The following is a 24968-nucleotide window of genomic DNA, read 5'->3' on the forward strand; positions in this document are numbered from 1 at the left end:
TTTTTAGCTGTAACCTACTTTTTTTCGGCAATTCCACTGTAATAGTATTAGTACACCTTTTTCCTACTGAAAGAGAGCATGGACATCTCTGCATCTTTGTCTCTTCCTCGCCCTCTTCTCTTTGTCCGAGAGAGAGTGTGACTTGATAGCTGAGAAAGAGAAAAAAAAAAAAAAAGAGGAAAAACAGAAGAGCTCCTACTATTGCCTGTAAGGCTAGAAGCAAACAAACGATTGACCACCCAGCCAGAAGATCGGAAGCATTTGTTTGCTCAAGAGCAAAACAACCCATTTTCTTCTACCATTTTTGAGTTGAAAGTTTGAAACCAAAACATGGTTTCTACAGTACCTCTCTTCTTTTTCTTTATTCTCTTCACTACCCAATGTTGTTTCAGTGCAAATACTGAGCTGAGAGCACTCCTGGATATGAAAGCTGCTTTAGACCCAGATGACAAATATCTCTCTTCATGGACCATCAATGGTGACCCTTGTGATCGTTCTTTTGAAGGTGTCGGCTGTAACCAGAAAGGGCAAATAGCCAACATTTCTTTGCAAGGGAAGGGGCTTTCCGGCAAAGTCTCATCAGCTATTACTGGGCTTAAGCACTTGACAGGGCTTTACTTGCATTACAACTCTTTGTATGGAGATATACCAAGAGAAATAGCTAACTTGACTCTGCTCAGTGATTTATATTTGAATATGAATAATCTCTCTGGTGAGATTCCTCCGGAGATTGGTAACATGGGTAGCTTGCAAGGTTAGTGCTACTATATTTTGTTTATAAATTTTGAAAATTTCTGTTTTATTTAGCACGGATTTTTCGAGGTTTGAGGTTCTAAGAAGCTTTGGGCTTCTTTCTTGGGGTGTGTATATATTTTGATGTCATGCAGCTCCATGTCTCTTATTTAACATGGGTTTTCTTTATTTTGGCCAATGATTTGTTTGTTGAACTGAAAGAATTTCAAATCTTGCTATGTTTGGATTCTGAGAAAATTTTTTGACAGACAGTGAGACACACTGGCATGTGCTTCAAAATTAATGTCATATTTTCTCATTTAGGAAAATGAAAATAGCAAGGTAAAATTTAAAATTTATTCAAGCGTGCCTCTTATTAACATGTCCTTTTTGTCCCTGCTGCAACAAAATGGTTAGTTCCCGCTGGATGTAGAGCCTTAAAGTATTACAAAGCTCAAAATTTTTCCTGAAAAGGATTGAACTTTTAACCCATGATTTATTTTGTGTCTTTGGACGTTTGAAACTAATCTTCACTTAACTGTGTTCTTTTTTTTTGCATAGTGTTGCAGCTCTGTTATAACCAGCTCACTGGAAGCATACCGACGCAGTTGGGATCTTTGAAGAAGCTTAATGTTCTTGCCCTGCAATCGAACCAACTTACTGGTGCAATCCCTGCAAGTCTAGGAGATGTGGGTACATTGATGAGGCTTGATTTGAGCTTCAATCGTCTATTTGGTTCAATCCCTATGAAAATAGCTGATGCTCCTCTGCTTGAAGTTCTAGACATCCGAAACAATTCTCTTTCTGGCAATGTTCCTCTTGGTAATCATCTTTTTATTATAGCGTCGGTCAATATTCATCTTGGTCTTATTGGAGAAAATAAACTCCATTTGATTTTTTTTTCTTTGCTTGCTGTAGCCCTTAAGAGACTGAATGATGGGTTCCTGTTTCAAAATAATCTGGGTCTATGTGGGTCTGGTTTTTCATCACTGGAAGCTTGCAATACTTCTGATCATATTAATCCAAACAGACCTGAGGCGTATGGACCAGGGACAACTGGTCGTCCTAGAGAAATACCAGAGACAGCAAATCTGCAGTTACCTTGTGAGCCAACTCAGTGCTCAAAGCCATCAAAATCTCAAAGGGGTCCTATTCTTGTGGGCCTAATTGTTGTCACAGTTGCATTATCAGCTATAGGAATCCTCACATTCACACAATACCGTCGCCGGAAACAGAAGCTTGGTAGTTCATTTGAAATTTCTGATAGACGTCTTAGCACTGATCAAGCCAAGGGAGTATACAGGAAGAATGGCTCTCCACTCATTAGCCTTGAGTATGCTAATGGTTGGGATCCTTTGGCTGATAGCAGGAATTTCACTGGCTTTGCCCAAGATGTCTTTCAAAGCTTTAGGTTCAATTTAGAAGAGGTGGAGACAGCTACTCAGTACTTTTCAGAGGTAAATTTATTGGGGAAGAGTAACTTTTCTGCAACCTATAAAGGGATTCTGAGGGATGGATCTGCTGTTGCTATTAAAAGCATCAGTAAAACTAGTTGCAAATCTGATGATGCAGAGTTCTTGAAGGGCTTGAATATTTTGGCTTCATTGAAGCATGAGAATTTAGTGCGATTGAGAGGATTTTGTTGTTCAAAGGCCCGGGGAGAGTGCTTTCTAATTTATGATTTTGTTCCCAATGGGAATTTGCTACGCTGTCTTGATGTGAAGGATGGTGATGGCCAGGTCCTGGAATGGTCCACTAGAGTTTCCATAGTTAAAGGCATAGCCAAAGGTAGGTTTAGTTTTGCCTTTATCTATTGCGGGTTAAACGACTAGCTCTAATTAGATTTGTTTAATTATGTCTCAGTGCTTCACAATATGGTCTCTAGAAACTCCCAGCTGCTGTTTAACTTCTAATTTGATATTGCATTGACATCGAATGCTTTATGTTTTTGAGAAGCCACCTTGAGATTCTTGACATTCTTTTTGTCATATTTCTCTGTATAATCCCTTATGCTAAAATACCAACTACAAAATCTAGAATTTGGTTGTTCTTGACTTACCTTTACTAAGCTATCGTCCTTCTTGGAGCAGGTATAGCATATTTGCATGGGTACAAAGCAAACAAACCGGCTCTGGTTCACCAAAATATTTCAGCTGAAAAAGTGCTCATTGATCAGCGGTTCAACCCACTGCTTTCAGATTCTGGCTTGCACAACCTACTTACCAATGACATTGTCTTCGCAGCACTCAAGGCCAGTGCTGCTATGGGTTACTTAGCTCCTGAATACACTAGTACAGGCCGTTTTACTGAGAAGAGTGATGTTTATGCATATGGAGTTCTTGTTTTCCAAGTCCTTTCTGGGAAGCGAAAAGTCACTAGCTTGGTACGTCTTGGAGCTGAATCTTGTCGATTCCAAGATTTTATTGACCCAAACCTCCATGGTAGGTTCTTTGAATATGAAGCAGCTAAACTTGCAAGAATTGCTTGGCTTTGCACTCATGACTCTCCTATCGAAAGACCATCTATGGACGCAGTTGTTCAAGAACTGGGTAACTGCAGTAGCTGTCTCTAGTGGCTTCAATCTTTATCTGATCAAATTTTCAAATGGTGATGATAAGCTGGAGATGATGTGTCACTAACTACTCTTGCTTAATTTGAGTCCTCCTGCTGAGGACTAGACCTTGTGAATGTTGTGCATTATTATACCCTGCTAATGGGACTTTATAGGGGATTTTCCATGTGAAATCAACCTCAGCCTTGGGAAAATTTTGTAAATTGGTGGATTTTTAACCATTTGCAGAACGCTTGTAACCCTAATTTATCTTCATCTCCAAGATTTCTCTAGGCTTTTAATCATCCGTGTTTATTTTGAGCCTGCAATGCCTGGATCATTTGTTGTGCCTTAATTATGGTTGCGATTGATGTTTTGAGCATGTGATTGATGTTCTGTTTTTTTGTGTATTTTTAGAAAATAAATAAAAAATAAAAGGTAAAACTAAAAAAATAATAAATAAACAGCGAAAAGTAGAAAACAAAAATTTAAACAATATTAAAAACTCCTTCTCGGTGCTGATTAGCTAAGGCTGAGTAGGCTTCTCAGAAGTCAAGAAGTTAATTTTGAACCATGAAAAGAAGATCGATCAAATCTCCTCACGTCTTTCTTCTTTTGTTGGTTTCGAAGTACTCTTTTCACATGCTCCTTGATGACATTGAACTGTTCTTTGGGAGACGTCTGGTAAGGTATCGGTCTGGGCAGTATACTGATATTTTAGAGTACGAAAAAGGGGAATGATAGCTCTCCTGTTTCATTGGCATGCTTTAAGTTTAGGCCCCATCGATCCATTATTATCTATAGACAGTCATGGCCAATTTAGTCTTTGTCACTTATATCTATGTCGTCACAGGGGCAAAATTATGTCAAACAGACAAAGTTTACCTGTCCTTAACATGGGGAACGTCATAAACCTGAATGATTAATTAGGCTTCTTAATGACGACTATCTCTGTATTTTCCTCCTTGCTCCTTGGATTCCTAATTTTCTATAGTTCTTCAGGCTCAAAAGTGGGATCCCATATAACCGAGCAGAGATAAGGACAAAAAAGACCCCTCCAGAAACAATCACGGGCGGTATTTTGATCTATCTTGGATGACTATACAATATCATGAACAGGAGAAGAGAGAGAATCCATGTCGGGCAAAACATCAAAATGGTTGTAATGTACAATCTGATCCCATATCGTGGAACTGATATTTTCTACTAAAATTTCCTACAAATTTACAACATTTAAATTTGAACAGTTTGCTCACCAAAGTTAACTAGCGGGTGTAAGTAATACTTTGTTCTTGTCCTCTCCCTTTGTCCTCTCTTTTAACCACGTGCTTGTCAATTTAAAAAGTGAGAGTTAGGGGCTTAAGGCCGTCTGGGCTCCGAGTCGCTGCAGTTGCTTGGGGAAGGCTGCAACGAGTGTGACAACCCCACCAAGAGAGATGCTCCGCATGTGCAAGGAGCTTTAGACGCTGGCTTAGGCCTTTGGAGTCCGGACTTTCTGCAAACCTAGTTAAAGATGGACGCTCTTTTTATTGGGGGAAGCGCGAAGGTTGAAGATTGAGCCCAAAACGGTGGCTGCTGCCCTTGAAACGAAAAAGTTTACTCTATAGCACCACTCCAAGCCCTTGAGAAGTACGAATTCCAATTAGTTTTCTCTCAAGCATCCCGGCAACTCCAGGCTTTACATCCACCCCAAATATTCATCAACATGCTTTGATGTCCAAAATAAAAGGGACATTAAATTGAAGAACTCTGCAACCGTGTATAATTGTTAATCTATCTTAGAGACAGATTAAGGAAGACCCACGTTGCTTCAGAACAATTATAATTAAATTATGATCACCAACCTTTAATTATACCAAAATAGATCAAAACTATCTCTCTGCAAAATCTACCTGGCCTTACTGTGTTTGCACTGTTCTATGATCATTTTATATTACTGAAATTCTTATATACATCAATGTTGATCATGCTAGATTTCAACCATGCTAAAAAAAAAAGAACAGAATTCAAAAATTAACAATTAAAAGTAAATAGCATTACAAAAATAAACATAGAAAACTAAAACTTCTATAAGATCACTTGTTTCGATATTTGATTGGATTAACATTCATACTTACAAGTAAATGATAAGAATCATACCTTTAGTAATGATTTCAATAAATCACAAGTCATGACCCCTTTTCTTGATTGCACACCAAAGATCGGTTGTCGCAAATCAAAGTTGTTCATGTGTCCCGTCTCTAACGGTGATCCACACAAGTGACAAATAAAAGCCTTCTTCAAAGTAAAAATTATGTGTATGCTGCGAAACAATGCTAGTGGCTAAGATTTCATGAATTTCGCCTTTCAAAGAACCGGTTTTGGTAGAAAAAATGACAAAGAAAAACGATTCTTGGAACCCACCTAAAAAAGACATTTCTAAGGTGTAGGGAGCTTTTGATTTTTTTATCAAGTGTTTCTTAACTCTAATTCTTCTCATTTTGGTGCAGCATCCACATTTAAGTATTTATGGTTTGGTTAAATTACTGATTCAATTTTTTGTTAATTACAATTTCACCCTTGTACTTAATTAAACCATTTAATTAAGTTCATATTGGAAATTTCAAATTTCCAATTGGGAACAAATCCTATTTTTAATTTCACATTATCACCTTATTGTGTGTGACTCATTAGCTCTCCAACATGTTAGTAATAAATATAAATTAATTTAATTACTTATATTTATAGATCATGAGTGGTATCTAGCAATACATCATAACCACTCAAATGTTAGGAGAATTAATATAGTTTGACTAACCTTTCAGTGTACAGTATTTCAGTGTAATTCGATCATTCATCAAATATCTCGAATATATCATGAAGTATTGCACGGTATCGCCGTTAGACTCTGTAAGGGTAAAATTAAAACATGACAATTCACATATAAGATGACTTGGTATTTTAAGATCGATTGCTTACTTATAAAGTAAAATATCTTAATATGTACCAGTATTTAAGCATTTTCAATATCCTTATTCTTGATAATACAATTACTATGAACATATTTAGAAATAAGGTTTTAATGTATAAAAATCTCATAATTATTATGATTATAATTTCTTTTTAAGACCATTATGTTTTAAGGACTTTTTCTGCACAAGTCTTTTATAACTCTTTATAAATAAACTTATAGATAAAAAAATATCTCATACATTATATAAAATATTCATAATGTATTTAACATGAAACATAACTAATTAATATAGTGTTTTACAAGCACAAAACCGATTGACTTGCAGGACTTACATTAATAAATCATGCCTTCATTATATGCATCATAGTAAGGTGAATCCGTTAGGAATGGATAGATGAATTCTACATTTTTACTACTAGCTAATTATGTCTCTCCTATTGGGTGCTAATGACAATTAGTTATTGGAATTTTGTTTCTGAGGGAGATTAAGGCAAGGGAAAAAGATATTTCCATTTTGTAGCTGGATTAGTAAATCCGAGATAAGTAAAAACAAAAGTTATTATTAAATTTTAAGATGGATATATAATTTAAAATTAATTGAAAATAAATAGAGATAGTTTTATTATATTTATGCGTTTTAAATAATTTTTTCTTAATTGATGTGAAATTTTTTTTATTATTACTTTAATACCCTATCTATCAACAGTGAATTGCCTTATTGGCCTATTAACTGTCTGGCAATCATCTAAAATCAAGTGATAGAGGGTAAATGATGATTTTTGGGCATGTAAATTTCTGGAGGTCTTGTAAAAGGAAATTTCATCAAGGACGCCTTTACAAATTAATCTGCTTGTCTTTCGTACATGTGAAAAGCTCATATTGCCTCCATCAGTATCAAAGCACAATGGAATCAATCCTTTATCTTTGAGACAATTATTTACTGTATATAACTCGATATTTACAAATTAAAAGCTCTCCGATAAACTAATATTGACCTATACTAAAGACCTTTTATTCCATTTGGTTGGCTGGAAAGCAGGGGAAATAAAGAGAGGAAATCTGGACTTCTCCTAAGCAACCAAAGGAAGCACTGCCCAAATTCTATGCTTGGATTCCTTTCCCTTGCGAAAACCTGACCCTGAACACATGCTCTTCGCCAGTGCATTTATCCACCTTTACAACCCAGTGACTTCTCTTTTCAAAACCACAATCAATTTTGGCTTTTGCAGCAATTCTAGTGACTAGCAGCCCTTCTCCTATGGGTAGCAATTGAGTTCTCGATCCACTGGACCGCCATGAACCTTTGGAAAATGCATTATAGCCCACAACAACGGCTCCGTTGCGTTTCGTACCTGCCTCCACTGCTCTAAGAATTCCTTCATGATTCTCCAGGTTGCAGTCGATAAGCACAAAATCAGCTTCCCTATAGTGGCTTAGCAGAAGATTTTGAGCTTCACCAACAACAAACTCAACATGGCTTGCATCATAGCCCAGGATTTTCTTGGACAGTTGAAGTTCTTCAATTCCAGGGACGATGCAAACTACATGGCCACCAGTTTGGGAAGCAGCGGCCACAAGGGCAAAAGCAGTAGAGTTGGCAGCAGTAGCATATGCCACAACCATTAGTTGTGCATTGTTGCCAGCTGCAAGGGCTGAAACGAACTCGGCTACATTAGGTTCTTTGGCTTTCTGGCCCTGCAGGAAGATTACACAAAAACCAAGTCAGATAGGATTAATAGAGAATTGAAACGGGAACTAGACAAGGACAAGGAGAACTAATTGATATATTGTTCTGGATATCAGGGAAACTTACCATTTTCAATGTTTTGAGGTATGCTTTTGTGGCATTCTCAGCAGACCAGAAAGCCATCTCGTTTTCAGCTTTGATGCAGGTTTTGGATAGAAAGTAACTAGTGGGTTGTACAAGCCTTTGCACAAATGATGGATGGATGTCTTGGGCAAGAGAGAATGGGCTTATAAAGGGGGAACCTAAGGAGGGTGACATTATTGAAGAGTGCCATGTAAATCCAACTGGCTGTGTTTAAAAATTAATAAGAAAAAGAAAAAACAAAATGGAAAAAAATCCAACTGGGAAAGGCTTCAAATCTTACCGGTAATTAACAAACGATTTCTATTTTCTCATTGTACCAATAGTTCTCTTTCCATTTGCTTGCGCCTGTATTTTTCTTTTCTTTCTTTTTCTTCATTACAAGGGGAAATAAAACTAAAAATTAAGTAAAAGAACACAGCTGGATCTTCAAAGTATTAAGAAATCAAATTAAGTAGATTGCCTTATTCAATCTGCAAATGGTGGATTTATCTCTGAACATGAACACTTTGACAGGTATAATCTTAAAATTAACTAGTTCATATATCATTATATCAATTTACATAGTATCATTTTCCAATTCTCTACCAATTAAATATATAAATCTGCTACCTAGGTTTTTATTTCCAAATTAGTTAGGGAAAAAAAAAGGACGGCATTAGGTAATCTTATACTTGCATATACATATATATGTTTATTGACCAACAGATCTTATGTAAACTTCCCAGAAGCCTCTCAATAATTATCAACAGTTTTCCAAGAAACATTATATGCTTAATTATAGTATTATATTGGAACCAGCATAAAAAGATTTAATTATGTAGGGTACACGCTACTGTGAAAATGTTTATATATGAATGACCCGTTGTGTCCTTTATGGGAGGGACAGCAGAAATTTTGAAATGAAATCGGAAAATCTCCACAGCAAGGCATTAAATTATGTTGGTATCTTAGAGATAAAAAAGACAAGGCTCCATGTTAACTCTGCCCACAACACAACAAAACTCGTATTATTAAAATCAAAACTTTGAGATTAACTATGCTGGTAGAATGCTGGAACACAAGTTGCAAGTTGGGGTATAAGCCATTCTATCTAACTAGCAAATTAAGCTGCTGTTCTGGATGTTTTCCCCGCTTGTATCTGCTTCTTCGGATGTAAAAAAAAAAAAAAAAAGTTGTACGTTAAGGCACAATCCTTAATGTACGGGTGGTTTAATTAGAAACTCAGACAGTTGGCCTAGTATTTGGAGTTGTGACAATAAACTTTTTCATTTTCTTGGGGTGCATGTGTTTCTTGATAAATTCCATTTGACAAGCACTAAATTTATAAAGAAGAAGAAGCAAAAGTACTTTGAGGTGTACTTTTGCTATATCACGGATACTGTATTTGCTTAAACTAACTAATGAAGTTTCAAGAGAAAGTCAAATATGTAGGATTATTTTTTCTTGCGAAGTACAAATGGATATCTGGTTTAATTATGTTAGTAGGTAGCTAGCTACTTGTCATTATTCAGCCAAAAGAGAATAAAATCTCACCTTCATGGGTAAGTATTGCTAACTTGATTTCATGAGCTCTGCCTTAGTTTGCATACTTGAGGTGTGAGGATTCACCTGTGAAAGTATCTTCATCACTTTGGGTTTAATGTTTGTGTTTAGTCTAATTTTTCCTTTGTATAAAAACAAAAATTATCTCACCTTTGTTGTGACCTTATCTTAAGACAAATTAAACAGAATAATTGTCTTGGATTCATAATGCTCTTCCTTGTTTATGCTATGCTTAAAATGAAAACCAAAGTACAGCTTCAATTGGCAGTTATTAAAAATCAAAGGTCATCTCATCTACCTGAGCAGGATTTCTTGCTGAATGCATAAGGCTGACATTATTTGCAGAAATGCATGTTTCTGCTCCATGCCTTAGCCTTTTTTGGTTGCATATGTCAATTGCCATGTCCTATTACGCAGTAGAGAGGTGCATGTACCATTAACGTGACCTTCAAACAAGACAAAACAAGATATTGAAAACTGATAGTAAAGTACTGTCGTAAAAAGCAAATGAAAAACAGAACCAAAATTGTCCATTTCAAGCATTCAAAGTTTCAAACCCTCCCTTTTTAAAACATTCAGAGAATAAGGCACTAAATGTAGCTGGCTACATTATTATTAAAACTCTTATTCTTGCCCCCCAAAACCCAAACAGAGATCTAGAATCTGGATCAGATCAAGATGCCCCGCACACATGGATAACGAAGCAAAACCACATCATTCAATTTCCTGTCTTGTGGTCGACGATATCTTGCATTATGAGAGGCCCCCCGTTTGTCTGATTCTGCATGGGGGGAGGATGCTATTGTTGTGGTCGAATATGTAGCAACGGTCCGGCCAACTTGATGTTCTCGAATTTTTCTAAGCTATTGAGGATTTTTCTTTTGTTTTCTAGACTTCGATTGCATTCCAAGAAACCATTAGGAAAATCAAGCGAACGTGGGAGTGAGAAGCTGAGGAGAAATGGGGGGTGCAGAATGAAATAAACAAGTTGTGGGTCTCAAGATTCTGCTTGAAAGGGTAACGCATCCTTGGAGGGAACATGTCTGCATGTGTCAGCAATAATGGTACAATTTTTTATTTAATACGGTATCTTATTTATATAGGTATTCATCTAATTATAAAAATTTGAGTACCAAATATCTCCACCTATATGTTTGAACACGTGCCTGCATGGGTGGAAATATGTACATGTGCAAAATGAGAGGAGGTGTTTTTAAGCTATATAAAATTCATAGTGAACAAACTGTGCCATGAATTTGTTGAGACTAATTCAGAGGAGTTAATTAATGTATATAAAGAAACAAAATGAGGTAAAATGTACTCTCTCGAAAACCTAATTAAGTTAGTTTTTGATGCATTTTGCTGATGTTTATAATTGCCTCGAAAGATCTCAAAGTGAATGGATGAGATTTGTTACCTTTCTTGCATTGCATATGATTTAATCTCGAAAAATTCTACTTATAAAGAGTTAGTAATAGAAAAAGAGACGTTCAATCAAATTCAAGTCAATACTTCTTTCTACGTTTTTACTAATAAAACCAAGTGTAATAATTGTGCTTTATATGATTAGGGTAATAATTTTAGATTAATGCACTAATAATTTATATGATTACTCTATTATATGTGCTAAATAGTTGTAAGAGACCTTGAAAGTTGTGAAAACTGTTTTAACATATTGATTAGTTTCGTGATATTATTATTGAATGTGTTCTTTTTGGGAATGCGTTCAGAGAAACAAATTAGTGTTGACATTCTTGCAAAAATAGGAATGAATATAAAGAAAATTTTTGTAACTTGGTGTTGATTGGATGATAGTGTTAATTTGATGTTAGTTGATGATAAAAATTAGAAAAAATTGTGAGAAATGACATTTTTTGATAAAGACATTTTAAAAGTAACAATCAAAATAAATTTAACTGTTTTTAATCAATCATGACTTGACGAAAATACCCTTTAAACTATTTCAAATAAATTAAACCATTCATCATAATTTCTCTCCATTTGTGCTTCGTATTTCTCTCTCACCATCTCAGTCTCTGAAATTTTATCAATTTCTCTGTTCAGCATTCGTCTGCTATGCTTCTGATTTTTCTCTCCCGCGTTTTCAGATTTTTCTTTCTTACGCTTTCAAGACACCAAGCAATAGTTTTGACGTGCTTGGGTGGGTGACTGTTTGAAAATTTTGATTTTTAGGTATGTTGGATAAAACTAAAACAATAGAAATAATCACAAATGTATGAAATAGCTTTTAATTGAATCAATTCGGGACCTAAATACCAATAAACTCAAAATTTTGAAATTTATAAATATAGGTTTTCAAAGAATTTTTTTTATTTTTAGTCAAAATAGGTGTTTTAGATAAAAAAAAATATTTGTATTTTGATTTATGAAAATATGTTAGAAACACTTTAATCTGTGTCAAATTGTTAAAAAATAAAAAAAAAAGTTGAAAAGATTTGAAGTTTTGGTTCGTAAGTAACAACAACATTTTAAGCATTAAAGTGTAACAAAATGTTTTTGAATATGACATGTAACAATAATATTTTTTCAATATGGCGTGTAACAATAATATTTTTTTTTCAACATGGAGTGAAACAACATTTTTTCACCATAGCGTGTAACATGTTTTTTTACATGGTGTGTAACAACAGTATTTTTTTTCAACATGACGTGTAACAACCTAATCATGGTTTGTCATAGATTTTTGTACATGACATGTAATAAGCTAACCATAGCTTGTCACAGGTTTTTGTACATAACTTGTCATATATTTTTATACATGGCATGTAACAAGCTAACTATGGTTTGTCACATATTTTTGTACATAGCATGTAACACGCTAACCATGACTTGTCACAGATTTTTGTACATGACGTGTAACAAGCTAAGCATAGCTTGTCACAGGTTTTTGTACATGACTTGTCACATATTTTTACACATGACATGTAACAAGCTAACCATGACTTGTCACATATTTTTGTACATAACGTGTAACACGCTAACCATGGTTTGTCACAGGTTTTTGTACATGACGTGTAACAAACTAACCATAACTTGTCACGGGTTTTTATACATGATTTGTCACATATTTTTGTACATGGCATGTAACAAGCTAACCATGACTTGTCACATATTTTTGTACATGGCATGTAACACGCTAACCATGGCTTGTCACATATTTTTGTACATGACGTGTAACACGCTAATCATAGTTTGTCACAAATTTTTGTACATGGCGTGTAACAAGCTAACCATAACTTGTCATAAGTTTTTGTACATGGCTTACCAAATATTTTTGTACATGACGTGTAACAAGTTAATCATGGCTTGTCACATATTTTTGTATATAACGTGTAACAAGCTAACCAAAACTTGTCACATATTTTTGTATATAGCGTATAACATGCTAACCATGACTTGTCATAGGTTTTTGTACATAACGTGTAACATCAGAGTGTGTAACTTTATTAAGGATAATTTTGTCCAACTTGATTAAAAATAATTAAAATTATAAATAGAGTTATTTTTAAAAACATCTTATTTTTAAGGATTATTTTTTAAAATGCTCCTAAAAATTAAAGGTATAAGGCAGTTTTGTTAACATTTCCTATTATTTTCATGGTTAGGAGACTTTATATAAATGTGATCCATTTTGTGAATTAAGAGGTTTGTTTCTAGTCAAACTTTTTTGTACTATTTTGTGATAATTTAATCGAAAAAAGAAAAAAAAAAGACTACTTAATAGAGGAGGCACATGAACAATTGAGATAAGCTCAATCTTTCAATATGAAGTGTAGCATTTGCTCCTTATAGGAATAATTCAACTCGGTTATGGCCTTAAAGTAAAATCATGCGGTGTGTAAGGAAAGTAAACAAACTCAGGGAGAAAGGGTTTTAAGAACTTATTGTACCGTCTCAAATTAATCAAATCAATTGTATATATTCTAGATCTGATCCTTTGTGGCACTTGGTCACTTTCAAAATGGTAGAAATTAGGGATGGCGAGGTTAGTGAATATTCAGATACCTAACCTTACTTGACCTGATTATATGGTTGGAATACTCTTACAATCAGATTTGGAGTAGATTTAGATAAAAAAAAATTATTACATGTTTCAATGACATCTCTCTTTGAATACTTGTTATCCCATTATATTTTATATATATGTAATAAATTAATATATTATAATGATCAATAAAGAAAAACCTCGCATGCTTGCAAGAATAATTGAACTCAAGCAACTTTAACATAAAGACATTTGCCATTGCCAATCAAGTCAATTTAAAACTTGAAATCATTTGTTGTTAAGAATTTTATATTTATTTTTTAAAAAAGTCAATTTAATGCAATGAAAACAAAGTCACCTATCTATTTGTTGTCTTTCATTTATGCAACAAGAATTAGAAACTTGCTATTCGAATGTATACCCTAACAAATAATAGGGTTTGGGTACTAATAATTTGAAAATAGCGAGTAACTTGTTGGCCGTCATTCTCCACCCCGTTTCCGCACATCAGCATGCAGGATGATGCTGCAGGTAAAATAAACTGTAACCCTGTTGCTATTTATCCGCCTCCCCAAACTTTTAAAAATTTATAATTTTATTTCTGTTTTATTTTAAAATTTTATCTTTATTTTTTAAAAATTTTTATAATTTTACCTCTCAAATATTGAAAATTTTATTTTTATCTCTTCAAATTTGAAATCCTCATTCCGTCACTGCATGTATATATATTTCCCTTTATTTATTTTAGGACAAACTTTTTCCTCACTTTCCCATCAATGCTTAAGAATGTTGTTTATATAAATGAAATTGTAAGTACTCTAACCTTACACTTGTGAACTATGAGAGGAAGGAAAGGAGAGGGAATTGATGGAGATGAAAAGAGGGAAACGGAGAGTTGTTTTTTTCCCATTTGGATTTGTTGAAAGGATGAGAGAAAGGAAAATGAAGGTCTCTTTTTATCAACTTTGTTTTATGATTAAGAAGTGAAAAAGAAAAGAAATAGTAATAACTTATTATGTTATTTTATACTATAATTATATATTCACTCTCAAATTAGTGAAATAAATTAGACTTTCATTTGGTTCTGAGATGGTAGACGACCCTAACGTTTAAGACCATCTGAATGCAAGGGTGGATTGCTGATCATTTTGAAGCCTTAAATTTATAGGACCAACCATTAACTAATTTTGCGCCCTTGCAGACTGGTAGATTCTAATCGGGTTTGCTTTCTTTTAATTTCCCTGGGGACTAGCTAGACTTGGTTTTGTCGTCATAGCCTTGGGTTACATACAATGGCCCAAGTTTGCTCATTTGTTTAATCCATCAGATGCCCAAAACTGAAGCCTGCAGAATCCCAGTGTTTGCTTTGATGCAAAATCAAGTCCTAGAGCTACCATCTATATCTATCCTTGTAGAGCACCAAGAGCTCATGCAGGATGAGAAGATTTCAAGCGTCGTTTCACCTAAAAAAGGGTGAAACCTTAGGCAATAGCCACAATTTCTACTTTGTTTCACAATAATTCTCCCTCTTCCATCTTCATGGATCCAACATGTATCAATATGCACCTTCTTTTTTTAACTCAAAATGCTACACTATGTATGTTATGCTCCTTTGTTTACTAAAAAATGGGCTTCCAAAAAAAAATTCAAATTTTAAATATATTAATAAAATTTGTCATTACTAGTAATATCTGTTATTAAAATATCAAAATAGTAATTTTTATTGTGAAATTGTTGAATATTATTTATATTAATAATAAAAAAGAAATATTTTAGATTAAAATAATTACTGTACTTTTATGTTAATATTTATTATTTATTATTTAAATGGTATTTATTATGAAAATATTTAAAATAACTTCATTATATTAATAATTTTATTATTTTAAGATATAATTTTTGAATTTAAAATTAAACAAAAAATATTTCAAGCAGGGCCATGCCTAAAAAAAATTCGATCTAATGCCCAGCTTGTGGACAGGTCTAGCCAAGAAAATGATTTGTTTTATGCGTTGATTAGCTTGAAAGTCTTCTGTTTTTTTTAAAATGAAAGAATTTTCAGATTTCGAAGTTCATTTTTCGTTGACAATTAAATGAGCGTTCCTTGAAAAAAAAATTGACGAATTGAAAAAGGGTGATTGGAATAAAAAATTAAAATTTACAAAATCACAATTTTTCTATCATAAGTTTATAATCTTATTGCAGTAATGTCAATTTGATGAATAATATTTCATGGGTCAAATTATTTATTTAATTTTTATACTCTATTAAAATAATAATTTTAATTTTTTATATAATAATTCGTGTAAATTAAATACCTGCTTTATTCGTACCTCTGTATGAAGAGCATACTGTTCTAAAACGACCAACTGCTATTCTAAAGCGGCCGGGAATTAAAAAAGTCAAACGATTAGTAGCTATTAGAACTACATCTTCAAAAAAGGAAATTAACTACATTTCTAATAGAAAAAACAAAAAATAAATAAATATCACTTTACAAATCCCCTGGCGCACGGGAAATCGGGCGTGGCAAAAGGAAATGATCCCCTGCGTCACGTACTAATCACGGCCTATATCCGACTCCAATCGAAACAATTTCCTTTTTTTGAAGCGAAGCCATGTCATCGCCATCCAATCACACCAAGATGCAAGAAGGAAAAAAATCAAAATCCTTACCGTAGTCCGTTGCACACTCGAGCCTCCCACTAATGCCAAAGACAAAGTTCCCTCGTTGACAAAGTAAACACTCGCATAGACAAGCCAGACGGTTTAAGGCTTTGTTTCCTGGTCGGTTCAATCCACGATCTTTCAAATACCGGTGTCGCATTAAAAACGAGAGCTTTACACAACCTTTGACATTCCTTTACTTTTCTTGTTTTGATCAGTTCTTTTTGATCGAGAAAAATGGGGAACACGTCGTGCGTATTTTGCACGTGCATCGAGCAGGCGAGTATAGGCGTGGTGGAGAGGTGGGGTCGTTTCGAGAAGTTGGCGGATCCGGGCCTCCACTTCTTCAACCCCTTCGCCGGTCAGTGGCTCGCCGGTATCCTCTCTACCAGAATCTCCTCCCTCGATGTGCGCATCGAAACCAAAACCAAGGTAATTACTTAATTCACTCGCTACATTTCACACCTGACGATTCCTTTAACCCTATATGTCTTAGCTAGAAGAATTGAATTTAATTGATCATAATTTTTCTTTTTTATTGTGTTTGATTAGTTCTTTTACATGTTTTGTTGGTGAAAGATGGCGCAATAGCGGTGACAGTTTTTACTTCCTTTAGATAAAAGATAAAAGAATGCGTTTTGAGTGTGAAAGAAATTTTATAATTGTTGGTAACTATTATTTAACAATATCGATAGTGATATCGTTATTCTATCAGAAGAAGAAGAAGAGTGAATAGGAATTTAAATATAGGGTGATGTTACATTTTGTAGGACAATGTGTTTGTGCAATTGCTTTGCTCAATTCAGTACCGAGTGGTAAAGGTACATGCTGATGATGCATTTTATGAGCTGCAAAATCCCAAAGAACAGATCCAGGCTTATGTTTTTGATGGTAATTTTTTGGGTTTTCTATTCATTTGATGGTTCAACCCCCCTCCTGTTTTATTTCTATATACACTAATGCATCTGATTATTTTTGAAAGTGGTTCGAGCTCTAGTTCCAAGAATGAATTTGGACGATCTCTTTGAACAAAAGGGTGAGGTTGCTAAAGCTGTTCTTGAGGAACTTGAGAAGGTAATCCAGTGCATTTTTGTTCTCTCCTTTACCCTCATGTACTAAAAGTACTCAAGTGTGCTTAAATTATCTGCATTAGAGGAATATTGGGTTAGAAACTGTTGAGCTGGTATAGCAAAGAAAATCCACTGATATCTGAAATATTTTAAGGCAGTCAGTTGTGCACTTGTTTCTTTAAATTTGGTGTATCCCAAAATAGATGCTTAATGAAATTCTATACTTTAGCAACTTCACCCTTTTGTCCAAAAAATAGAAAGGAGGAATTAGATTTTCCCGGAATATGAGTGTGTAAGGAGGAGGGGAATGGACAAGTTTTTTGTTATGTAAAACATGAGATTTTTAATTTTACATGATAAATTACAACTATTTTCTATCTAATTGCACCAGAGAGAAGTTATGTTTCCATCTGATTTTTTGTTACCTTTTCTCGATCTATGTGCTTCCTCTCTGTCCTGTATTAGGCTTTTCATGTCATGTACAGAATCTTAAATTATGTATCAGGTGATGGGAGAATATGGATATAGCATTGAGCACATACTGTTGGTTGACATTATACCTGATGCTGCTGTGCGCAAGGCAATGAATGAGATAAATGCAGGTAATGACATTTTTACCAGAATGTTCATACTTCATTGAGACAACCCTTTTAATTCTTTTTTCTTTTTAAAATACATGCATATGAAATTTTATTAAAGGATGGAAAATTACTACCTAGCTTCAGTTGCTGTGAGAATCATGTCCATCTTCTTTCCTCTCCCTGCACAAATTAAGCTATGAATGTAAATGATGTATACGAGAGCATGGTGGCAACTAATTCAATGACATGTAAATAGTCAACATACGCTTGAGTGCCATTCATCAGAAGTTGAAGAGAGATTAACCTTTGTAATAATTTTGCATTACAGCTCAAAGACTTCAGCTTGCCAGTGTGTACAAAGGAGAAGCTGAGAAGGTGTTCCAAGTTAAAAAAGCAGAAGCTGAGGCTGAATCCAAGTACCTGGGTGGTGTTGGTGTGGCCAGGCAGCGCCAGGCAATCACAGATGGCTTGAGGGAGAACATCTTGAATTTCTCTCACAAGGTCGAAGGCACCTCAGCCAAGGAGGTGATGGATCTTATAATGATCACGCAGTACTTTGATACAATCAAGGACCTTGGGAACTCCTCTAAGAACACTACTGTTTTTATTCCCCATGGACCTGGTCATGTTAGGGATATTGGTGAGCAGATACGCAATGGGTTGATGGAGGCAGCAAGTGCTCATGTAAATATTGAATAAATATCAGAATAAAGAAAATGGTTGTTTTCAAGTGAAAGTGTAGACAATAAAATAGGTTGATCGTTGTGGCAGAGTTGTCATACGGTGCTTTTACTTAAGTCAGTGAGGCGATAAGACTGGATGATAGAAGGCTGTAAAAAGATTTAACATTTTGATGATATATGTCACTTTTGTTTGTTTTAACCACCTTTTATTTTTAAGTAGTCAGAACTATCTTTAACCCTGCCCAATGACTCGTTATTCTTCTTCACTGAGATTTTTTATCCCACAAAAAAAGAACCCACACCCTTCACATTGGCATATATATATATATATATATATCAATGGCCAATGAGGCATTGACATTTGGTAGACAGGCCATAAATTACAAAATGAAAAAAAATATATTCAAAAATGCCTAAACTTTGACGAACATATCAAAGATTTAGATTATTGAGGATAATCAAACTTGTTTCTCCTTGTACTTCTACTAACATAACATCGTCCTTTCAATGATTTAGGGTTCAAGGAGGTAAGATGAGGTGACTAAATCACCATTGGCTTTACATTAATCCCTATGGAACTATCCAGAGTTTACGAGTACAAACTAAGTTCAAACTTCACAATATGGAAAATTATTTTCCAAGAACAAAGTGGATGACTAAAGAAGAGAGAATGAAATTCGCTCCTTTCAAGTCAATTTTCAATAGCGTGTTTGCATTGGTGGGTATGCTCCACTAACCCTACCACTACCACTGGCCTGCATGCAACAGGAACAGATATCAATTTAGTCAAAGCAAAGATCAATTTTCATTATTTTGGAAGGAAATCAACTGAAGGATGACACAGTGTATCATCTGCAAGAATGAAGGGTGTCATAATTTCAAACAATGTAGTGAGAGTATAAGAGAGACACCTCATATCCAGCATAGCTGAAGCTGTTTGGAACATAAGAGCGTGAAAAAGCCAATCCTATGGTGACAGCAAAAAATAACCAGACGACATCCACCATTAGCAACCAATATCAAGAATTCCAAACCCCACAATAGAAAAGCAACACAAAAAGAAATAGCAGTTTGAAATTCCATTAAAGAATGGAGATAATTTTGCTAACATAAATATAGGTCAAGAATGAACATAGTTTCTGAGTACTATCAATGGTCTCCATTCACTAGAGAAATAAAATCATTCCAATCCAAAACAACCTCAAGCATGATTCTAATCAGATAATCTTCATTGATCTCTTTCTATTGAACGTATTACTCTAATTAGACCTCCGTAGTTACTGCCAGACAATTGGCATGTTTCCCTTTAAAATTTCTCTTTACAAAGAAAAATTAAACACAAAATGCATCAAAAATTTCTGAAAAATAAGTACCAATAAACATGAGGTGAAATGTTGAAGGTCTAAAAAAGCAGAAATTGGAAGAGGCATTCATGTTGAAACCCCCACCTCCAACGAGATTTGCCTCCATACATATGCACGTGCATATATTATATATATAGCCACATATACATATATATATATATGGTTTATAAGAAGGGGAGGGGAATCAATCGTGTGTGTTTTTGTCAACAAAGAGGTAGAGTTTCCTGTTGCCTTCACAAAAATTTATATAAACAAATAGAAACATTGAGACTGATGCATGGGGGTTAGGGTAAATATTTTAGAAGGATAAAGGAATGTAAGATTGGTGATGCTACCTGCCCTGTAAGCAGGCCCTTGATTGCCTGGACTGTTATACTCGCCAGTTCTGCCAACAAATTTATAAGCTCGTGAAACAAATAAATGAAGAATAAACTCCAAAATCAAACTAAGAGAGGTGAGATGCACAAGAAAAACCTTCTCGCTGGATAATCATCTATATCAAAGCTTTGCTTTCCAAAAGCAGGCTCAAGAAATCCTGCGTGAGGTAGGGCATCTTTCCCAAGTGCATGTTTGAAGTACTTAACAGGAGGTTGTGTTTCATATTGAGTATCTACTTTAAGATTATTTGCATAAGTTCGCCCTTGATGTTGAAAAGCAGGTGTGATACATCCTGCATAATACTGGTCATCATGCCTGATAGATTGCACAAATCCAGCATGGGGTTCCTAAATAGAACCATTATTTAAGTGATCAAACATATGTGACATCACTAGATAAATGTGTGCAAATATGCAAATTACCAAATCTGAAGACAGCCTTTTGGATTCAGAAATAGCACCATAAGCATAGCTCGGATACCCACTTCTGGGTGCAACATATGCCTCTTTAAATGGTATGCCATATGCAACAGAATTTCCACTCCTGTTAGGTCCCTTCCTCAAGTAAGATCTGCTCTTTGAACTTCCAGATGAATGACTAGGTCGACCATGTGAACTACCTGTGAATTGAGGATAATTAAATCACGTAGTGACTCCCTCTCTAAGAGTATCTATGTTTAGTTACACAATAAGCAATACAGAACACAAAAACCTTTTAGTTTCTTTGATAGCCTCTTACTATACATTGGGTCCCTTTGTCTCTTTCTATTCTTTCTCTTGTCATCAGTTTTCTTTGGCTTGGCATACAGCCCAGCAGCATGAGCTTGAGGAGGAATGCTTTCTTGTTCATTTGTTTCACCTTCTATGGTATGCTTTGAATTTGAAGGATCCTGATTATTTTTATGTACAACTGCAGCTGCCTTCTCTTCAGTCCCCTTAGTCTTAGACTTGTATATAACAGTTTTTGCATTCATATCACTCTTTTTTTCAGCACCCTCAGACTTGGCATGACCTTTTATCTTCCATCCACCAGTACTCCTACACCTTTTATAAGGTTTCATTCGTCCACAAGTACTCTTTTGCAGGTGCCGTCCAACAAGAGGCCTTGCAATATAAGCTTTAACCTGATACACAAATTGACTCCAAGAGATCCGTTAAACAGACGAAAAAATGTAAAAGAGATACAATAAAATCACCTTGATTCCCCCTCCAAACTGCACATTGTTCACGCCTTTCAGACAAGCTACTGCACTCTCATGGGTACTGAAAGAAATGAATCCAAAATCCTTGCCTTTATTGCCAAAATTCCGAGATATTTTAACCTTTTTAGTCTCACCATATTGTTCACAGATTGTTTTAAGTCTCTGTACATCCCAAGACTTTGGTATCCTCTCAATATAAATAGTTTTCACCTACAGCAGGAGAGTTGAAATTTCTATCATTTCGTACTATGAGATAAAAAGAGTTCTAATTATAAAAACGTGTACTTTGAAAAACTAAGAAAGGATCTTCTACCCTTAATATCAACAAATATTCTCCCTCACACTATATTGCTTCTGCTAAAGAAAAATCAGGAAAGCCCATACAGTGAACATTTAAACAATAATTTTACAAGTTCAACACATCTATCTCATAGCTTGATTGCATAAATTTCAATATTTAGCAGTTCACATTCACCGTCATCACCATACTGACCCATAAAAAACCAATGTGACTCCTTCAGATGGAAAGTTAGTTTTTCTATCAGCGCAATGCAGTTCTTTTCTTTTATGAGCTTAATGTTTTAATCAATGGCATCTTTCAGCAACCAAAAGGTCCAAGCGGTCAAATATGAAAAGATAAAAGCCCAGAACCACTCACAAACATAACATGCTTCCAGTGTAAAATAACAGAAAGTATAACATCTCTGGATCCCAACCTGTAATCGAACTTCCTCTCTTGGATGCACTGGGGTGTGAGCAAAGGCAACTTTAGCACATCTTGCATTGCCAAAAAGTGCATCTGGCTTCCTTAAACGGTGGAATGCAGCCTTTGCATCACAGCAGGTGTTAAATCTCAAGAAAGCAAAACCTTTAATCTTCCTTTCATTCTTAGGATCATTGGGTACTTGTATCTCATCAACGTCTTCAATTCCGCAACCTTTCAATTTCTCAAGCACCTAAAAAGAGACAAAAAAAGGAGCGAAAATCAGATCAAGAATTTAAGGTCACTACCTTTTGCAGTAAAAAAGGGGTTTGGCAGACATATGACTTGATTTGCCTTTGTACAAATGCACTGCATGATCTAAACAAGCACCCAGACAAAAACTGAAAGAGTATATAGAATTCTATTGCCTACATCCTCTTTGGTCCATGTTTTGCAAATATTTCCCAGATAAAGTGTATCACGGTCATGGCTAGGTGATATCTTAGCATGCTTGCCTCTCACCTACATGCATCAGGGGAAAAAGAAAGAGAAGAAAAAAAGAAAAAAAATAGTCTTTAATAATAGAAAGGTGATAGATTTTGTTAAGGTCAGATGCCAGTGAATGTTGTATTTTTAACCTCAATCCCATCCTTCAAGTCAAAGAGAACTTTCTTGGCTTGCTCAACAGTAGCATATTGAATAAAAGCAAACCCTTGGCTTTTACTTGTGATTGGGTGCCTCACAATCCTTGCAATTTGGACTTCCCCAAACTTTCCAAATACATCAAACAAGTCTTGTTCAACTGCATTTTTATGCAGACCTCCAACATGTAGTTCCAGTTTCTTTTCTTTCTTCCACTCAGTTCGTAAATCTTGGTTAAATACCGGAGGCACTCCATTGGCTTCACTAACTTCAATGTCTTTATTTTGTTCCTGGTCATCTCTGCTCTCCTACTGTTTCTCCCCACAATCATCATCCTTGTTGCTGTACCTGTCATCAATATGCCCATCCAATTTCATAACTTTAATTCTACCAGCAGAAGGCTCCCCTTCAACTGATTCCTGTTCTGCAGCAACAAAAGCTAACTACTATATAGTTTACATAAAAATTGTGCAAAAGTCATCACCAGTTAAAGGGTAAAGCAAACAAATAGAAAAACAACATCCTCTCAGAACAAGGAGGAAGGGAGGGAGAACAATTTTCACAATACCAGAAATATACAAATCCCAGAAGTATGCTTATGAGTACAAGTATAAAAAAGATTATTGGAGCAGTTACGTGCTGGATGCTTACTAGGAATAGTATATTTCAAAAACTAAAAATATCAATCTCCATAAAAATATAAAAAACCAGGATCTCAATACCATTCCATGCACAGATTTTCCAAGGCATTAAAGACTGCAAACAGTGAGTTATGATAAAAGATTGTTAGTACAGATTTATGTTCCATTCCAGTGATGTTGAGATTTTTCTCTAACTAGTAACTTCATGAACAGGAAAACCCTAAAAAGATAGTGGTGCACACTAGTTTGGGGCAAGTATACAAACTATGCACAAAAGAAACTAAAGAAATGAGAAACTAACCTAAGATTGTGCACAAAAGATTGAAAAGTATACACTGATCTTTCATTGCCGGAGAATGTTAAAAGAAAATATCCACAGTATAGCAGCTTCATTTCAGTTTGTCAAATTTTACCAACATAAGTGCTTCCTCCGCTTTCTGGTGGCACAACATGTAAGTGCGTTTTCTTTAATTGTATTCAGAAGCATGATAATACCAGATTTTAGGGTGTAAAAATCTAGAGATTTCATATTTATTTCAACAGCCTAAAGATTCCATGCACCTTTCCTACCATTTTTAGTCTTCCTAATTTGCACAAATTGCAATCTAATGTGCATTTTCAAATGAATTACAATTACTAATAAAACTTCATTCAAGCTTTTGTTATAAAAAATACCAATCATTGTTTCTATAAATATTAATGGTCAGTTAATAGCTAGAACCGAATTGAAAAAAAAAATTGCGAGACAGTGATTAGTCCAGTACCTGCGTTTGCATGAACCTTGGCTTCTTCACCATTCTCAATTTCATTCTCTGAATCCACACCATAAACTTCGATGCTCGGATTTAAATTTTTTCCCCTAACCCTCCCTTCCTCCATTGTCTCCTCAATTATACTACACTTCAAACTAACATAAAAATCATCCGATTTCTCACTATCTTCCAAAACATTTCCAGCATTTGTTTCAAACTTGCATATATTTTCACTAAAATTCGATTTATTTTCTACCAGGTGACCGCCGTTCTTTATTTTACTCTGTTGAACTATTGCGTCCATTCCCATGACAGCACTTACCACATTATCGACTTCTTCAAACTCCTCTCTAAAGCAATCAATCTCCCGATCAGTGTCCTTCTCTTTCTCGTTACCAGCCTCAGCAACTTTCAGAACATTGTTCTAAGGTCCTGAATCATTCAATGCCATCTCCACCGCGGGAACCAAGTCCCTATTGTCTCCCTCTCTCGATGGGACGACTCGCCGTTTAGCTCTGCTCTTCTTCCGACGCATGATCGACTAAATTTCGACACTCCTCTAACCTGTTTTTTCTTCTTATTCTTACTAAAATTAAAGGGAAAAAAAAAAGAAAAACCAGGGTTCTATAGTGGGGAGCTGATGGACAAGAAGATTGATAGAGGCTGGGAGA

General features: G+C 35.0%; 3 protein-coding genes and 1 pseudogene across 4 annotated transcripts; 2 read left to right on the plus strand and 2 right to left on the minus strand.

Annotated features, from left to right (window-relative positions):
• Nucleotides 1-3588, plus strand: LOC18605403 (Leucine-rich repeat protein kinase family protein). Its single transcript, XM_007038385.3, has 4 exons — nucleotides 1-754; nucleotides 1294-1554; nucleotides 1651-2520; nucleotides 2823-3588. Exons 1-4 carry the CDS (start codon nucleotides 331-333, stop codon nucleotides 3302-3304), a joined length of 2037 nt encoding a protein of 678 aa, XP_007038447.3. The 5' UTR covers nucleotides 1-330; the 3' UTR covers nucleotides 3305-3588.
• Nucleotides 3589-7012: 3424 nt separating this feature from the next.
• LOC18605404 (DUF1442 family protein (DUF1442)) lies at nucleotides 7013-8196 on the minus strand. The gene is made up of 2 exons (XM_007038387.3): nucleotides 8050-8196; nucleotides 7013-7931 (listed from the first exon to the last, which is right to left on the minus strand). The coding sequence occupies exons 1-2, from the start codon at nucleotides 8104-8106 to the stop codon at nucleotides 7338-7340; spliced, it is 651 nt and encodes a 216-aa protein (XP_007038449.3). The 5' UTR covers nucleotides 8107-8196; the 3' UTR covers nucleotides 7013-7337.
• An 8161-nt stretch (nucleotides 8197-16357) lies between these two features.
• On the plus strand, nucleotides 16358-18815 carry LOC18605405 (SPFH/Band 7/PHB domain-containing membrane-associated protein family). The gene is made up of 5 exons (XM_007038388.3): nucleotides 16358-16714; nucleotides 17053-17173; nucleotides 17265-17356; nucleotides 17858-17954; nucleotides 18262-18815. Exons 1-5 carry the CDS (start codon nucleotides 16520-16522, stop codon nucleotides 18630-18632), a joined length of 876 nt encoding a protein of 291 aa, XP_007038450.1. The 5' UTR covers nucleotides 16358-16519; the 3' UTR covers nucleotides 18633-18815.
• A 246-nt stretch (nucleotides 18816-19061) lies between these two features.
• LOC18605406 (uncharacterized) lies at nucleotides 19062-24968 on the minus strand (annotated as a pseudogene). Its single transcript, XR_016025042.1, has 11 exons — nucleotides 24310-24968; nucleotides 22901-23328; nucleotides 22695-22784; nucleotides 22276-22515; nucleotides 21554-21769; nucleotides 21070-21481; nucleotides 20781-20977; nucleotides 20455-20705; nucleotides 20316-20365; nucleotides 19528-19583; nucleotides 19062-19371 (listed from the first exon to the last, which is right to left on the minus strand). The product of XR_016025042.1 is annotated as an uncharacterized LOC18605406 (transcript).

The sequence above is a fragment of the Theobroma cacao genome, chromosome 3 (genome assembly GCF_053813885.1).
Source record: "Theobroma cacao isolate CCN51 chromosome 3, ASM5381388v1, whole genome shotgun sequence".
NCBI lineage: Eukaryota > Viridiplantae > Streptophyta > Magnoliopsida > Malvales > Malvaceae > Theobroma > Theobroma cacao.

Bases quoted from the DNA above. Each gene is read 5' to 3' on its own strand.
- LOC18605403 (XM_007038385.3), top strand. From the start codon at position 331: ATGGTTTCTACAGTACCTCTCTTCTTTTTCTTTATTCTCTTCACTACC. The intron at 755-1,293 runs GTTAGTGCTACT...TTTTTTGCATAG, and splicing joins TAACATGGGTAGCTTGCAAG to TGTTGCAGCTCTGTTATAAC. The intron at 1,555-1,650 runs GTAATCATCTTT...TGCTTGCTGTAG, and splicing joins TTCTGGCAATGTTCCTCTTG to CCCTTAAGAGACTGAATGAT.
- LOC18605404 (XM_007038387.3), bottom strand. From the start codon at position 8,106: ATGGCTTTCTGGTCTGCTGAGAATGCCACAAAAGCATACCTCAAAACA. The intron at 7,932-8,049 runs GTAAGTTTCCCT...ATCTTCCTGCAG, and splicing joins ACCTCAAAACATTGAAAATG to GGCCAGAAAGCCAAAGAACC.
- LOC18605405 (XM_007038388.3), top strand. From the start codon at position 16,520: ATGGGGAACACGTCGTGCGTATTTTGCACGTGCATCGAGCAGGCGAGT. The intron at 17,174-17,264 runs GTAATTTTTTGG...TATTTTTGAAAG, and splicing joins CCAGGCTTATGTTTTTGATG to TGGTTCGAGCTCTAGTTCCA. The intron at 17,955-18,261 runs GTAATGACATTT...TTTGCATTACAG, and splicing joins AATGAATGAGATAAATGCAG to CTCAAAGACTTCAGCTTGCC.